At 33.1% G+C, this 15,671-nt stretch overlaps 4 protein-coding genes across 5 annotated transcripts in view; 3 read left to right on the top strand and 1 right to left on the bottom strand.

The window, feature by feature from the left end:
* The window catches only part of LOC149477485 (myrosinase 1-like), a 305,300-nt gene that overhangs the window by 44,324 nt on the left and 245,305 nt on the right, over window positions 1-15,671 (bottom strand). The gene's annotated exons all lie outside the window — the stretch shown is intronic.
* LOC149477496 (uncharacterized) overlaps window positions 1-15,671 on the top strand; it is a 202,496-nt gene that overhangs the window by 120,107 nt on the left and 66,718 nt on the right. The window lies entirely within an intron of this gene.
* The window catches only part of LOC149477498 (uncharacterized), a 42,626-nt gene that overhangs the window by 11,566 nt on the left and 15,389 nt on the right, over window positions 1-15,671 (top strand). The window contains exons 3-9 of the mRNA XM_089711064.1: window positions 9,226-9,311; window positions 9,781-9,955; window positions 10,418-10,563; window positions 10,946-11,043; window positions 11,881-12,059; window positions 13,681-13,802; window positions 15,180-15,317. Of these exons, the coding sequence (XP_089567190.1) occupies window positions 9,226-9,311; window positions 9,781-9,955; window positions 10,418-10,563; window positions 10,946-11,043; window positions 11,881-12,059; window positions 13,681-13,802; window positions 15,180-15,317 (944 nt within the window). The remainder of the gene's footprint in view (window positions 1-9,225; window positions 9,312-9,780; window positions 9,956-10,417; window positions 10,564-10,945; window positions 11,044-11,880; window positions 12,060-13,680; window positions 13,803-15,179; window positions 15,318-15,671) is intronic.
* LOC149477499 (uncharacterized) lies at window positions 1,489-7,583 on the top strand. The gene is made up of 2 exons (XM_089710486.1): window positions 1,489-1,867; window positions 5,838-7,583. The coding sequence occupies exons 1-2, from the start codon at window positions 1,857-1,859 to the stop codon at window positions 7,507-7,509; spliced, it is 1,683 nt and encodes a 560-aa protein (XP_089566612.1). The 5' UTR covers window positions 1,489-1,856; the 3' UTR covers window positions 7,510-7,583.

Genomic DNA, 15,671 nt, shown 5'->3' with positions numbered 1-15,671 from the left:
GTTTATTATGTTACAATGGAAATTCTTATTTCTTTATTAATTCGATTGATGCTCTACATATTTTAATATCTTAAAATTATTTATTCACTCTTCTAGTATACAGTACAAAATAGTGAATGTAAATTCTTTTATCTCTAAAGTATCTACGTAAGCAAAAAGTTTAAGTGTAAAGCAATAAAAAACTGAAACTATTCCAATAAATGATTAAACTATTGTTCGCGGAAATTCTATAATTTCCATATTAATAACAATACTTCTAACATCCTATTATTATTAAAACACAAAATTTTGTGAGAATTTATGTATGGATGTTTGTTATCTGACGTTTCAAAACGGCTGATTGGAAATGTATGATATTTCGCAAAAAAGATAAATTGAAATCTGAATTCTCAGATAGTGTATGAAATTAAATACACATAGAAAAATAACTATTGGTCATTCTAAAGCTATTAAATCAATATAAAATAATATAAATTTTCCGAAATTGACAACCCTATTATTACTGAATAGAGTCAATATTAACACGGGTATACGAACACTATTTCGTGTACATTTAACAGCGTAATAATATAATTGTTTACAATGTAAACCGTGAAGCACTTTACATAAGCGTTATTAGTGTACATTATTATGTAAATATGTTACTGTTGTGCATCTGTTGTAAATTAATATATATCTTATATATAAAATTCTCGTGTCACAATGTTAGTCTGCATACTCCTCCGAAACGGGTGGACCGATTCTCATGAAATTTTCTGTGCATATCGGGTAAGTCTGAGAATCGGCCAACATCTATTTTTCATAATTCATATGTACCACGGGCGAAGCCGGGGCGGGCCGCTAGTATATATATATAATCTATAAACTTGTTATTCGAACTTTCTTATAATTCTGTACGATTTGAATAGTGAAATGTTTGCTTCTGTTCATCTAAAATTTTGGCACAATTCTTCAAACTTAAGAAAATATTTTGAATCATACATTTTAGCTCCGCAGGATACTAGACTAGAGTAGATAATTTTTGAAACAAAAAAAAATCGCAGTCGGATGAAACCCATTAGAAAAGGAGGGGAATATGATGAAAATTAAAGGAAAAATAAATTACGGTCAATCCGAGTTCGGGAAAAGGGAGGGGGGAGCTTTTAAGAGAAAAAAATGGTTTCTCTTGATTTCCGACAAAACTACAAGTCCTACGGAAAAAAGTTCAATGGCAAAGTTGTAGATAATAAAAAGATCTACAACTTTTGTATTGACAATTTTTTCACATAACCTCAAAATTTAGGTGAAAAATTCAAAAAACCAAGTTTTTGGTTTTTTATTTTTATCTACTTCAAAATTTATTTTTTTTCTACGAAATTTGGTGGAAACTTGCTTTATTATGTCCCAAATACACTTGTTATGTACCTACATATAAGATTAGAGGATGCATGGGGCCACCCAAGAAGCTGCACCTGTTAGCAATTGCGACATCGCGCACACCTGCGCTTCGAGAGAGTGTTGCGGCAATCATCGCCACCGCGACGCTGTAGCTGCTCCGCCGTGGACGACGAGCACTCTTTGTTCCAACATTGAACGGGAGGGACATAGTTTAAGTTAGGAATAATTTATCATGTAATTTTTTTTACAATAAATTATTAATAAGTAAATTTCGGTTTTTTTTGCGCCTTCGCGGGTCGGTCAATATAATTGGCGCAGTCGGTAGGATAATCCTTGAGAGCCGTCTCTCGGAACGCGAAACTACAAGCATCGAGTATCGCTATTCCATCGGAGGGACGACGACGGGGATCCAGAACCTACACCATTGGCCGCCGCAACGCGAAGGGTATCCAAACATTGATACTGCAGGAAAGGCCGAAATGAAAATCCTGTAAGTACACTAATTCTCTTAGTGTCTTGCCACTCCTAGATTGTAAGTTTTCCTAGATTACCCATTCACGGGAACCGAGGAACTGTAGTGCGTAGGCTTAAAATATATTAATTCATCGAGAATTAATTGTAGAATTTTACAAAATCAATTTGTAAAATTCAAATATATAGATATTAGGTTGATAAAAGATTAATAAATTTAAATATTAATTAATTACGAATTGATTAATTTTCGAATTTTACTAATTAATTCATTTTATAATTCAAATATATTAGGTAAAGATTATTAATTTTTTATATTAGTTTAACGAAGTAAATAAATTTAATTATATTTAATATATTTTATATAGGTAATACAGATATTTAAAATGTCAGATTTGGATAAAATTTTTAATGCGCTTAGACTTTTGCCAGAATTCGATGGTAATGTTAACGTTTTAACAAGATTTATACATTTAAGTGACCAATTAGCTGAGGAATTTATAGATAAAGATCCCGGAAATACTTTAAAAACTGCCGCGTTATGTAATGGTATTTTAAATAAAGTTACTGGGCCCGCAGCCCGAGTTATTAATGCAAATGGTATACCTACTACTTGGCACGGTATTAGAAGCGTATTAGTTAATAACTTTTCTGACCATAGAGATGAGACCGCCCTTTATAACGATTTAGCCTTATTAACGCAAGGTCGTAGCTCTCCTCAAGAGTTTTACGAAAAATGTCAACATCTTTTTAGTACTATAATGACGTATATAGCATTACATGAAACAGTCGTTACTACTCGTGAGGCAAAAAGGGACCTGTATCAAAAATTAACACTACAGGCTTTCCTACGTGGCCTACGAGATCCGTTAGGCTCACGTATACGTTGCATGCGCCCCGCAACCATTGAAAAAGCATTAGAATACGTGAATGAAGAACAAAGCACTTTATACCTTCAACAACGTAATGAAACTTTTGATAGGAAACCCCACGTACCTTTTAGAATGCCGTACTCGAATGAACCGTTTTATAGACATAATGATTTTAGTGAACCTATATCTTCTAAACTACAGCCTATACATTCGTTTAGACCGCAATTTAAGCCACCAAATTTTAATCGAAATTTTAATCAACCGCAAGGACCAGCACGTCCAACTCGTACTATGCAAATTTTCCGCGCTGCACCCCCTAACTATAACCCGCAGAGCAATACGTTCAGATTACAGCCTAAACATCCCGCGCAACCGAAACCGCATCCTATGAGTGGCGTTAGCCATTACGTGACAAAGACTTTACCACCGACACCTTTTGCACGCGCTCATGATTGGTCAAAATTTGGTAATCCACCCCCGAGTAATTATTTTAAGACTAGGGAGATGAATCATAATGAATATCTAGATGAAGATTATTACTGTACCGATTTATATCCTTATGAAGATGACTATTATAATTATGAATATTACTGTACGGAATATGAACCTTATGTACATTACGAACAGACAGACGCACCTGAAAATTTTGAAGAAACGTGTGATGTACGTTCAGAACACGATCAGAATTTTCAGAATCCACCAAAAGTTAGAAAAACCAAAATAGAATTAAATCTACACACGCAACGTCAACTTCCTTATATTCAAATTCATAATCCTCCACTTAAATTGTTAATTGATACTGGAGCTAACCAATCTTTTCTTAGCCCCGATGCAGTACGGAGATATTTTCCTGACGTTACTCTTAATTATGATCCCTTTGAAGTTAGTAATGTTCATGCTGTAACACGTAATAATTATTCTATAACATTACCTAGTTTTCCCGAATTTAATGACCCTGACGATATCACATTTTTCGTTTATAAATTTCACAATTATTTCGACGGCTTAATAGGTTCAGATTTGTTAGATAAATGGGAAGCATCCATTAATTATAAAACTAAAACTTTAAATACTTGCAATGCTACGAATCGGTTATTAGTATATGACTCACGGAACGCTAATCTTTATGAGGACGTCATACCCGCAGGAAGTAGTAAATTAGTTAGATTACCCGTAGATGTTGAGAATGGAGACGCTATTATACCGGAACAAATTATATGTAATTGTCATATTTCTGAATGTTTAACGAAGGCGAAAAGCAATCGCGCTATCGTGGAAATTTCTAATCCAACCCGTAATGATGTAATTTTTTCAATGGATCGACCGGTATGTGCCGAGGTTTATAATAACGAGTGCACGCGCACCAAACGTTCGTCCGACCGTGTGAAACAGGTATTATCTCGCTTGCGTACTGATCACTTAAATAATGAGGAACGTTTAAATTTAGAGTCATTATGTACACAGTATGCGGATGTATTTTATATAGAAGGAGAAAACTTAACATTTACGAATAAAATTAAACATTCTATTAGAACTAAGGATGAAATACCGGTTTATACGAAAAGTTATCGCTATCCAATTATTCATAGGCAGGAAGTACAGAATCAGATAAGTAAGATGTTAGAACAAGGTATTATTAGACCATCAGATTCAGCATGGAGCTCTCCTATTTGGGTAGTACCTAAAAAGGCAGATGCATCCGGCAAAGTTAAATGGCGTTTAGTTGTTGATTTTAGAAAGTTAAATGAGAAAACTTTGGATGAAAAATATCCGATTCCTAATATTACAGATGTCTTACGTAAATTGGGTAACTGTCAATATTTCACAACGTTAGATTTAGCAAGTGGGTTTTATCAAGTGGAAATGAACCCGGCTGACATTCCAAAAACTGCTTTTAGTGTAGAACATGGTCATTTTGAATTCTTAAAAATGCCCATGGGTCTGAAGAATAGTCCATCTACTTTTCAAAGAGTAATGGATAATGTACTGAGAGAATTGCAAAATTCTATTTGTCTAGTCTATCTAGATGATATAATAGTATTTAGCACTTCTTTACAGGAGCATATCGTTAATCTTGGGAAAGTGTTTCAGAAATTGCGTGAATCCAACTTTAAAATACAAATGGATAAATCAGAATTTCTTAAACTCGAAACCGCGTATCTAGGTCACATTATTAGCAAAGATGGGATAAAACCTAACCCAGATAAGATATCTGCCATCCAAAGGTATCCTCTTCCGAAAACTCCAACCGATATTAAACGATTTCTAGGTCTATTAGGTTATTATCGGAAATTCATACCAGATTTCGCTAAAATCACGAAGCCCATGACACAATGCTTAAAAAAGGGTTCAAAGATAACATTTTCTAAAGATTACATTGAATGTTTCGATAGGTGTAAAACATTATTAATGAACGATCCAATTCTTCAGTATCCTGATTTCAATAAAGAATTTATTCTTACAACTGACGCGTCGAATTTAGCTATCGGTGCTGTACTCTCTCAAGGCCCCGTTGGTTCCGATAAACCAATTGCGTACGCTTCACGTACACTTAATAGTAGCGAAATTAATTATAGCACGATTGAGAAGGAGCTATTAGCAATTGTTTGGGCAACGAAATATTTCCGTCCTTACCTTTTTGGCCGTAAGTTTAAAATTATAACTGATCATAGGCCCCTTCAATGGGTCATGAATTTAAAGGAACCTAATTCCCGTCTCACACGTTGGAGGCTCAAACTTAGCGAATACGATTACACCGTAATTTATAAGCAGGGAAAACAAAATTGTAACGCCGATGCTTTATCGCGAATTCAAATTAATAATGAGGAAACAGATTCTTTAGCGGTTAATCCAACAGAGACAACAGCTTCATTAATAAAAAGAAGTTCAGATACAATTACTGTTCATTCCAATTCAATTAAGATTACTGCACATTCGAAATCAGATACTCTTAAAGCAAATTCCGACACCGTCACAGTTCATACTGACGCGGAGAACTCAATTCTAGATATCCCTATAACAGATGTACCGGCTGATTTACCTATTCATATATATACTAAGAAGAAATATGGCGCTGTTGCTAAATTTAGGTTTAAGAGGGTACCTAAATTGTTACAGAATCCTTCCTCTGATCCTGTGCCTGATTCAAGCGGAGGATCCCACCCTGAGTAGCTTGGATGATGGACCCGGTATACTACCATTTAATATTGGAACTGCAAGAATTGTCACTCATTATCATTCATTTTTGCAAATTATTAATTTAAAAGATATTCGCGATAGTATAACCATAGTAAAGGATCAATTAAATTCATTAACACCTAATTTGCACGATAGATTATTTTCGCTATATAATTCACATATCGAACACTTACATTATAAGATTATTAAATTATCAAATCAGTTAGAAACTTTTGAACCCAATCGCAAAAAGAGAGGTCTCATAGATGGTTTAGGTTCAGTAATAAAAAGTATTTCTGGTAACCTAGACTATACGGATGCAATTAAATATGATACCGCAATTAAATTATTACAAAATAATGAAAATAGATTGGTCACAGAAATGAATAATCATATAAGCCTCAGTAAAGATTGGATAAACCAACAATCTGATATTTTAAACAACTTAATTAAAAATCAGGAAAAAATTGAAATAGCTATAAATGATTTAAAGGCCAATAATTTAAACATTACTATATACATCGATTTAATTCAACGCGTAGCAATTTTATCAGATAACATTGATGATATATCTGAGGAATTACATAGATTAGAAAATTTATTAGGTTTTATTCGTGCGAAAAGTACGCATCATCTTATGTTCAATTCAAATTCACTAAAAGAAATGTTAAATAAGTTAATCAAATTTTATGGCAAAGATCAAATCCCTCAAGTTAATTATAGAGAATATTTTGATTTAGTTAAACTAGGCTATTATTATAGTAATAGAAATATAGTTATAGTTTTTATGTTCCCGGTTGTCCTTCCTGCTATCTTTGAATTATTTAAATTATCCATAGTTCCTAATAAAGATAGTAAAGTCCTAATTCCACCCTATCCTTTTGTGGCAATTCACGACGAGGATTTTATGTACATGGAGGCAGAATGCCCGAAGTCTGGCCTAGGGTATCTATGTGAGGACAAGCTGAACCATCATCGATCCAAAAATGACTGCGTGTATCACCTTATTACCACGCAACGAGTCGTCGCATCTTGTCTCTTCACGCCTGTGGAGCTCGGAGCGCCCGCACTAGAAAAATTAGACGACGCCCACTACGTCATCAGTTTCCCCAAGCCATCAAAAATCCACTTATCATGCTCGCAAGATCAATATGACGTCATTAAAGGAAGCTACTTAGCCACCATACCCAAAAACTGCATTCTTCAAACGGAGGCTTTCAAGGTAGTCAATCGAGAAGACCATATCAAAGGACAGATAATGAAAATTGCAAACCTGCCAGATTCCAGCCAATATAATACAGATGAAGAAGTTCTGAAGTTGAATTCGATAAATTTGGATAAATTACACGCTAGTAACAGAGCTATATCAATGGAAATGCCTATCAGTACTAACAACGGATACGAGATTCTCTATATGCAGCCTTCCATAATACCGATATATGTTATATTAATAACGAGTGCAGTTGCCCTAGTGACATGGTACGTCGTACGGAGACTGCGTACATCAAAGCCTATTACTACGAGTGTTCATAGTAATCAAAAAGAAGAAATAGAACATCAATCGGCGGAGGGTGAAATTTCAGCGATATTAACGAGCCTTGCCCGCCAATAATCGCTGAACTTCAGGAGGGAGGTGTTATGTACCTACATATAAGATTAGAGGATGCATGGGGCCACCCAAGAAGCTGCACCTGTTAGCAATTGCGACATCGCGCACACCTGCGCTTCGAGAGAGTGTTGCGGCAATCATCGCCACCGCGACGCTGTAGCTGCTCCGCCGTGGACGACGAGCACTCTTTGTTCCAACATTGAACGGGAGGGACATAGTTTAAGTTAGGAATAATTTATCATGTAATTTTTTTTACAATAAATTATTAATAAGTAAATTTCGGTTTTTTTTGCGCCTTCGCGGGTCGGTCAATATAATTCACTGTAATTTATTTGACTGAAAATATTTATTTTTTCGCCTTATTTTGAATTAATACCAAAAAAACAACCTAATTTTCAATCGAAAAGTCACCCGTCAAAATATCAGCTTTTTTCAAAAACTTGGGGAGCCTTTTATTCATTGAAATCTCTACTTTCATATGGTGTAAAAAAAATAAACATTACCATAGTAAATGTTCTCAGAAAATGCATACAAACAGTGTGAAAATGAGCTTTTACTAAATCAGGCACACTTCTCAAACTACCTAAAATGTTTTTATCGACATCATTTTGCTTTTGAATATGCTGTAAAATATTATACTTAGAACAGATAATTTTTTTTCTTTTGAAATATTACCGAAAAGCCGATACAAGAGAAGATATAGAGTTCGAGAAGTGTGCCTGATTTAGTAAAAGCTAATTATGACACTGTTTGTAAGCATTTCCTGAGAACATTTACTATGGTAAGGTTTATTTTTTTTACACCATATAAAAGTAGAGATTTTGATGAATAAAAGGCTCCCAAAGTTTTTGAAAAAAGCTGATATTTTGACGGGTGACTTTTCGATTGAAAATTAGGTTGTTTTTTTGCTATTAATTCAAAATAAGGCGAAAAAATAAATATTTTCAGTCAAATAAATTACAGTGTATTTGGGACATAATAAAGCAAGTTTCCACCAAATTTCGTAGAAAAAAAATAAATTTTGAAGTAGATAAAAATAAAAAACCAAAAATTTGGTTTTTTGAATTTTTCACCTAAATTTTGAGGTTATGTGAAAAAATTGTCAATACAAAAGTTGTAGATCTTTTTATTATCTACAACTTTGCCATTGAACTTTTTTCCGTAGGACTTGTAGTTTTGTCTGAAATCAAGAGAAACCATTTTTTTCTCTTAAAAGCTCCCCCCTCCCTTTTCCCGAACTCGGATTGACCGTAATTTATTTTTCCTTTAATTTTCATCATATTCCCCTCCTTTTCTAATGGGTTTCATCCGACTGCGATTTTTTTGCACTTTTTATTATTTTTAAAGGGATCTACCCCAGTGTATACAGCTGTAAGAATTAAATAAAAAAATAGTAATAAACAAGATACCTACTACTTATTGCAAATTACTGCAAACATAATATGAACATATTCCACTTTATTCACCTTCTCCAAATGTTTGCCTGGCAGAGCTCTCTGCTTAGTTATAAGGCCGCCAATTGTGCTACAACATTCTTGTATCATTTTGTTTATTTTCTACTATGAATTTACAATAAATTATAAAATACAATAGAATAAATCAAAACAGTATCTATTATAACTGTAACTTCGACACTAAAAGATATGTTATTGTATGATTAATTAATTTTTGAAGTTTATTTGTACAACGTTTTATTTGAAATCGATTCTTTTGTTTCAGCCGACGAGGGTAAAGTGGTGGAATTAACGTTTGTCGATATGTTTCACATCGAATACCATTCTGAGTGCAGCTATGATTTTTTAGAAGTGAGTATAAATCCATACTAAGGTATCGAGTAGACCGTATAATTAATTCTGTATGTTTAAAAGTTTTCTTTGCATTCGGGTAGCAGACCATTTCGGATAGTATTTTTACTTATCATATGAAAGTTTGTTATTAAAAAAAGATTATATATATATATATATGTATATATATATATATATATATATATATATATATATATATATATATATATCAAATTTAAATGTATAAAATGTACAAAAACGATACAATGTCGTCAATGAACGATTTCCTTTGGAGTAGCCTTCTATAAAACTTACGTTTGAAAATTACTTGAATCATGATAAAATCAAACTGTATTTCATTTCATTAATATAATATAATTCTTTGAAATAAATGTCTCTAAACCTACATAGGTAATTTAACTCGTTAATCCACAACTTACCCGTAACTAAAATATAATATATTTCCATAAGAACTAGCAAATACTTACAGATTCGTGACGGCCTTAAAGGCTACGCCAAACTGATAGACAAGGTATGTGGCGAAGCGTTTCCAAGGCAAATACGGACCACTGGGCCAAACGCCTGGCTGAAGTTCCACTCTGATGATACTATAGAGTATGAAGGCTTCAGGATAAGCATCAACTTCATTGAGTTAAGTACTAGTGGTAAGTTGATATTTTGGTCATTATTGACAGGTAAAAAAGGATTTTTTCGTCGTATCTTTTAAAAAGTTGTTCAAATAATAGAAGAGTCGTAGGAGGTAAGATAGTTGTAAAAAGTTCATAAATACGATGTTAAAATTATTGTTGTATCACTTTGATTATAGTTAACTTTGGAAGATGGTGAAAATTAGTGTAAGATCCTCCTTAATTCTCTCTCTGAGTCTTTTTCTGATTACCTACTTCTGCAAATCGTGCTCTATATCGCCCTACGTTCGGTAGAAATTCTTATTAGATTTCAAGCCAAAAAGCTTATTTAAAAGCTCATTGTAATTAGTCCTATCTATTTCTTGGTGAATTTTCATTACGAATATTTAATTAATTGTTTATAAATATTCCCTTCTCCAGTTTTTTTTTTTTATTTAATAATTTATTTACATATTAATATATTTGTTATTTTTTTTGCAGTAAGCATACCAAACTCCTGCTACAAGGATCTATCAGGGATGCACGGGATCATAGACACGTCTAAAATAGATCAAGACTGTTTGACGCGGAGTGCTAACCAGAATTTGGATGTGTTGTGGACAATAAACACACCAGCTAATACTAAGGTACCTTAGGTTTTTTTTGTTTTGTTGATTTTAAGAATAATTTATTTTTCTTCTAAGAATTTTTTTTGAAGATTGTTGTCGATTATTTGATTATTAATGGTTTAAAAATCCCTATATTGTGGTTTGATAAACATAATTTTGAAAAGAGATTAAATAAATATATTAATACTTTTCGAAACTTGTTAAATTAGTAACGAAATAATATAAAACTGACGCATTTACATGTTTAGCTGCAAAATAGAGCTAATCGAGATGTGAAAAATAATTTTATTTCTATTTGACTTTATATTGCTATGGTAGTTTTTATAATATGATATAAAAAAGTTGAAATCTTTGGAAACATAAATAATATTCGATGATAAATTAATTTTCACCTTTACAGATCTATTTAAATTTCACACACTATGCTCTCGTTAAGCCAAATGAATGTGAAGACAATGTCGTCGAGGTTTTTGGATACACCCTGGAATATGAAGCGAGGTATTTAATTATTATTACAATTACTAGATTCTTCGGTAAGATTTTCGTGGAAGAGCGTCTTAAATAGTATTCTATGGGCCATTATAAATAAACACACTGTTATATTCTAGTAGATATATACATATTTTTTATGTGTACATATCATAAAATATAAAAATGAATCGCAAAATGTGTTGGTAAGCGCATAACTCGAGAACGGGTGGACCGATTTCGATAATTCTTTTTTTATTATATTCCTTGAAGTACCAGGATGGTTCTTATGTAGAGAAAACATAAATATGTACCACGGGCGAAGCCGGGGCGGACCGCTAGTTTTTTTTATAAAAAACTATTAAATGTATGATATTTAGCACACAGAAAAGAAAAGACTGAATTAAATTTAATAAATAATTTACTAAAAGCGTTATTGCAAACGTTTTAAACAATTACAATGCCCGATTTTAACAAAACTCCACAAGAATAGTAATAATTTAGATTTTTATTTTTAAATTATTAAATAAATACACAATGTTTCACTTTTACTTTTACTTCGATTTTTATTATAAAAACTACGACTGGGATAGTAGCAAAATGCCGCCTGCTGCCCTTAGTAATTTGTAAGGGCCCCTTACAAATTACAATATGGAGTTACATAGTTTCTTTTTGAAGTGAAACTTCTCGGCGTATTGAGAGTAAAATTTCCGAAATACCGTCACGTCATTTCAAGGTCGTGTCACTGAAATACCGTCACGTCATGGAGTAAGGCGACGTTTTTTTATCTTGCAATCTTGCCAAAGAAGTTTCACTTCTGACACGTGTGTACACACGCTCTTTTTTATTATAATGAGTATTCTTCAGGTTAGCCCATTATTGCGGTTCAGTGGCCAACGCAATAACAACCAAGGACGACACAAATAAAGCCAAAGAAGATAAAGGGAATATCATGTATGTGCGTTTGTTCACTTCAAAAGCGGGCAGAGGATCCTCCTTCAACGCGACCTTCACCGCGTTCAGGAGTTTGGACCCTAATAGAGATGGTGAGGGTTCAAATTCGTTTGGCAATTTGTAGAATCTTTAAGGTGCTATATGGTCTTATCGCGAATGTTCTAGAATGTTCCCTATATTATAGATATACTATATAGTGGTGTTGTATTATTGTTGTTTTTTTGTATTTTAATATAGAAATTTAAATTTCGTAAGTAACCACAGATGACATAAATACTAATAGTCCTACTGAACTTCATCAAAGACCTATCAAAAAACAATAATTTCATAAAAATCGGTGAAGCCGTTTCAAAGGTTTACTGGATAAATTAAACAGATACAGTGACAAGAGATTATTATTAATAGAGAAGACATCTGTCATTAATTCAAATTAAAAATAGTAGTACCTATATCATTAATAATTGAAACCGAAAATATATTTGTAACAATATTAACGATGTTACTTTGTAAAAGAGTTGTGTTAAATTATTTGAGCATACAAGATGGAATACGAACGTGATCCAATCTTAATTATTTCACTGGAACTTTCATGTTCAGAGAGTATTCGCTCGTAAAATACTTCGAAAATTTGATTATGACTGTTTTTTAATTCATTTCTGGGAATGCTTCTATTTTTGTATCTTGCTTTTTCTGTTATAACATATTAGTTATTTTTTAAATACTAATTTTCATCATCATTATTGATAAAATACTTATGAATAGGTCTTGTCACTTGAAATTCGATCAGTGAAACAGATGTATAATGCATCTGCCCCCTTACCCCACTAAGGGACATAATATATATACTTACTAGATTTCCGCCCGCGGCTTCGCCCGCGTTTTCAAAGGAAAACCCGCATAGTTCCCGTTCCCGTTGGATTTCCGGGATAAAACCTATCCTATGTGTTATTCTGATGTATAAGCTATATTGTGGTAAAGTTTCATTCAAATCCATTCAGTAGTTTTTACGTGTGAAAGAGTAACAAACATCCATACATCCATACTTTCAAACTTTCGCCTTTATAATAGTAGTAGGATAATCTGAAGAGTTTGTTTGTTTGAACGCGCTAATCTCTGGAACTACTGGTTCGATTTGAAAAATTCTGTCGGTATTTGAAAGCAATGCGGCTGAAACCGCGGGGAACAGCTAGTATTTTATATGGCTCACGCCCAAAAGCTTTTTGTACCTATTATGTATTACTATGTTGCTAGCTAAAGAAAATGATATACTTAGTATTATAGTGCTTTGGGATTATAAGAAAATAGAAGGAAAATAAGATAGGAGAATATAGTTTGAGCCAAGATAAAATAATAAATCAAAGCCTGTATGTGACGATGGTTTCTTATTTCTCGTTCAAATAAAAGCTATCCTTTTTTCTATTTGTTGATTATATTTTTCTGCTTTCTATACCTAGATGATTTTTTTAAGTGAAACTTCTTTAGTCGTGTTGAGGGTAAAATTTCAAGGTCTCGTCGTGGAAATATCGTCACGTCATGGAGTAAGGTGACGATTTTGATATCTTTGAATCTTGCCAAAGAAGTTTTACTTCTGATTTCTGCCACGTGTGCTCGGCACACACGCATTTTTTCCAGTATACACTTATACACTATGTGACTAGACCAATAATACTTAATGTTATTTTTGTATGCTTTAATATTTATGTGTTTTTTAAGAGAAATGTGACCCTGACACGGAATTCGACTGTGCAGACAATACTTGTATAGATATAAAATTAAAATGTGACAACTACGCACATTGTCGACTAAAGGCTGACGAGGAGCAGGATATTTGTAAGGTAATAACAATTATATTAATTAATGTATATATTTATTTATTTAGTTGTTATAAAAAATAATGTATGTGGTAAAAGATGGCAGCTGGGTTCGAGTCCTAGTGAGAACAAAAAAGAACTGTTCAAATATGTATGGAAAATCAATGAACGAACTTTTAACATACTTACTTAGGTACACCTACTCATAATACTTCACTGAAGTCATTAATCTTGATATGAAAATAACAATATTGATATATAATAATATGATTAACAGGTATTCAATTAATAAGGCTGTAAGATAGAGTCACACGAAAAATAAACTATACGGTAAATGTAATATCTATAATATTTTATAGCAGCCCTCAATGTAATTTATATATTTAATATCCAATCAAAATCATTTATGGCCTTTGGCCAACTTTAAATTAATGAACAATTTGTTTTATGATAAACGAAAATGGACTTTCCCGCCACATAGAGAGTAGTTACAGAAAATAAATTGCAATGAAATAAAAATGAAAGTAACTCGGCCAGAGTGCTATCGTTCTTACGATCTCGCTTCAAGGGACATTTGTCTTTATTACTCATAACTAGACACGCTTATCTTAAGTGATCGTTCAGCGCTGACATTGCTCAATCTTCAGTTTTGTTAGCGTATTTTTTATCTGTATTTTACTACTTACGACCTCTTTTCTGAGTTAACTGCTCACTGGCCATCGATAAATTTGAATTAAGAAGAAATTATGCTGCCAAACTTTTGGGTTGAAAAAACGTTCTGAATTCAAAAGGCGCGCGAAAATGATGTGTTAAGATTCTAATTTTGCTAATGGCTTCAGTCGGTCATCGATCTAACCATGGACGTATAAAAAAAGACGGACGGTATATCGCCTAAACATTGAGTGAAGCCTAGTAATGGCGGCGAAACATCCATGTGTGTGTGCCATGTTGCCATAGCAACAGCTGTGTTGATGACAATGGCGGCTGTATTTTTTTCTATAAATTTTGCCGTAATAATTTTGTCATTAAAACATAAAAGAAATAACTTGCTTCCCTGTGGAATGTAATCCCTTGTGATTTGTTATTTAAAATTGTACTGTTGTGACACCATTTAACCACGCAAGACGGCATTTTAAATATTTTTTGTGAAACAGTGACGCAGTTAATCAGTCGGTAGTTCACGACGTAATGGCGGCCGACTAGCTTACTATGGTGAGAGTGTGTGCGTGTTTATTGTCTTTACACGATCGCTAGCTTACTATGGTGGCTTCACGTTGTTAGTTCGTAATACGGCGTCCGTCTTTTTTTATACGTCCATGGATCTAACGTAACGTTTATGGATATATATTACTATATTAATTATTTAGGACGCTAGAAGTAATATTAATACTTTTTTTTCAGGTTGCCAAAGAGTCAATGCTCAAACAGACACATATCTTGGTTATTCTTATAATATTTTCACTAATTCTATCTGGTATGACCTTCGTGTTCCTCTTCAAATGTATAAGAAAACTGTATCAAGACCATAAGATTATTAAAGTGAGTATTGAATACATTATGAAATATACTTAAATTAAAATGTTAATGCTTAGGATAGAGCCTTCATTTACTTTAATACCTATGTGTGTGCGGTGTGCCAAAAGAAGTATTCGCTGTAAGAATTGTGTTCGCTGTTCGTTGTTTTTCTGACTTAATATTATGGCAAGTATTCAAAACAAATTTTAGTTGGGTCTAAAACTTTGTTTGTTTGTTTGACCGCACTAATCTCAGGAACTTCTGGACCGATTTGAAAAATTCTTTCGGTGTTAGATAGGCCATTTATTTAGGAAAGCTATAGGCTATATGTCATCACGCTGATCAACCGGAGCGTAGCAATGCGGGTAAAACCACGGG

Source organism: Colias philodice, chromosome 25 (genome assembly GCF_061535455.1).
Source record: "Colias philodice isolate Cphi_HAF_F1 chromosome 25, ilColPhil1 Martin Lab GWU primary, whole genome shotgun sequence".
Lineage (NCBI taxonomy): Eukaryota > Metazoa > Arthropoda > Insecta > Lepidoptera > Pieridae > Colias > Colias philodice.
This window is presented reverse-complemented; position numbering and strand designations above follow the sequence as displayed.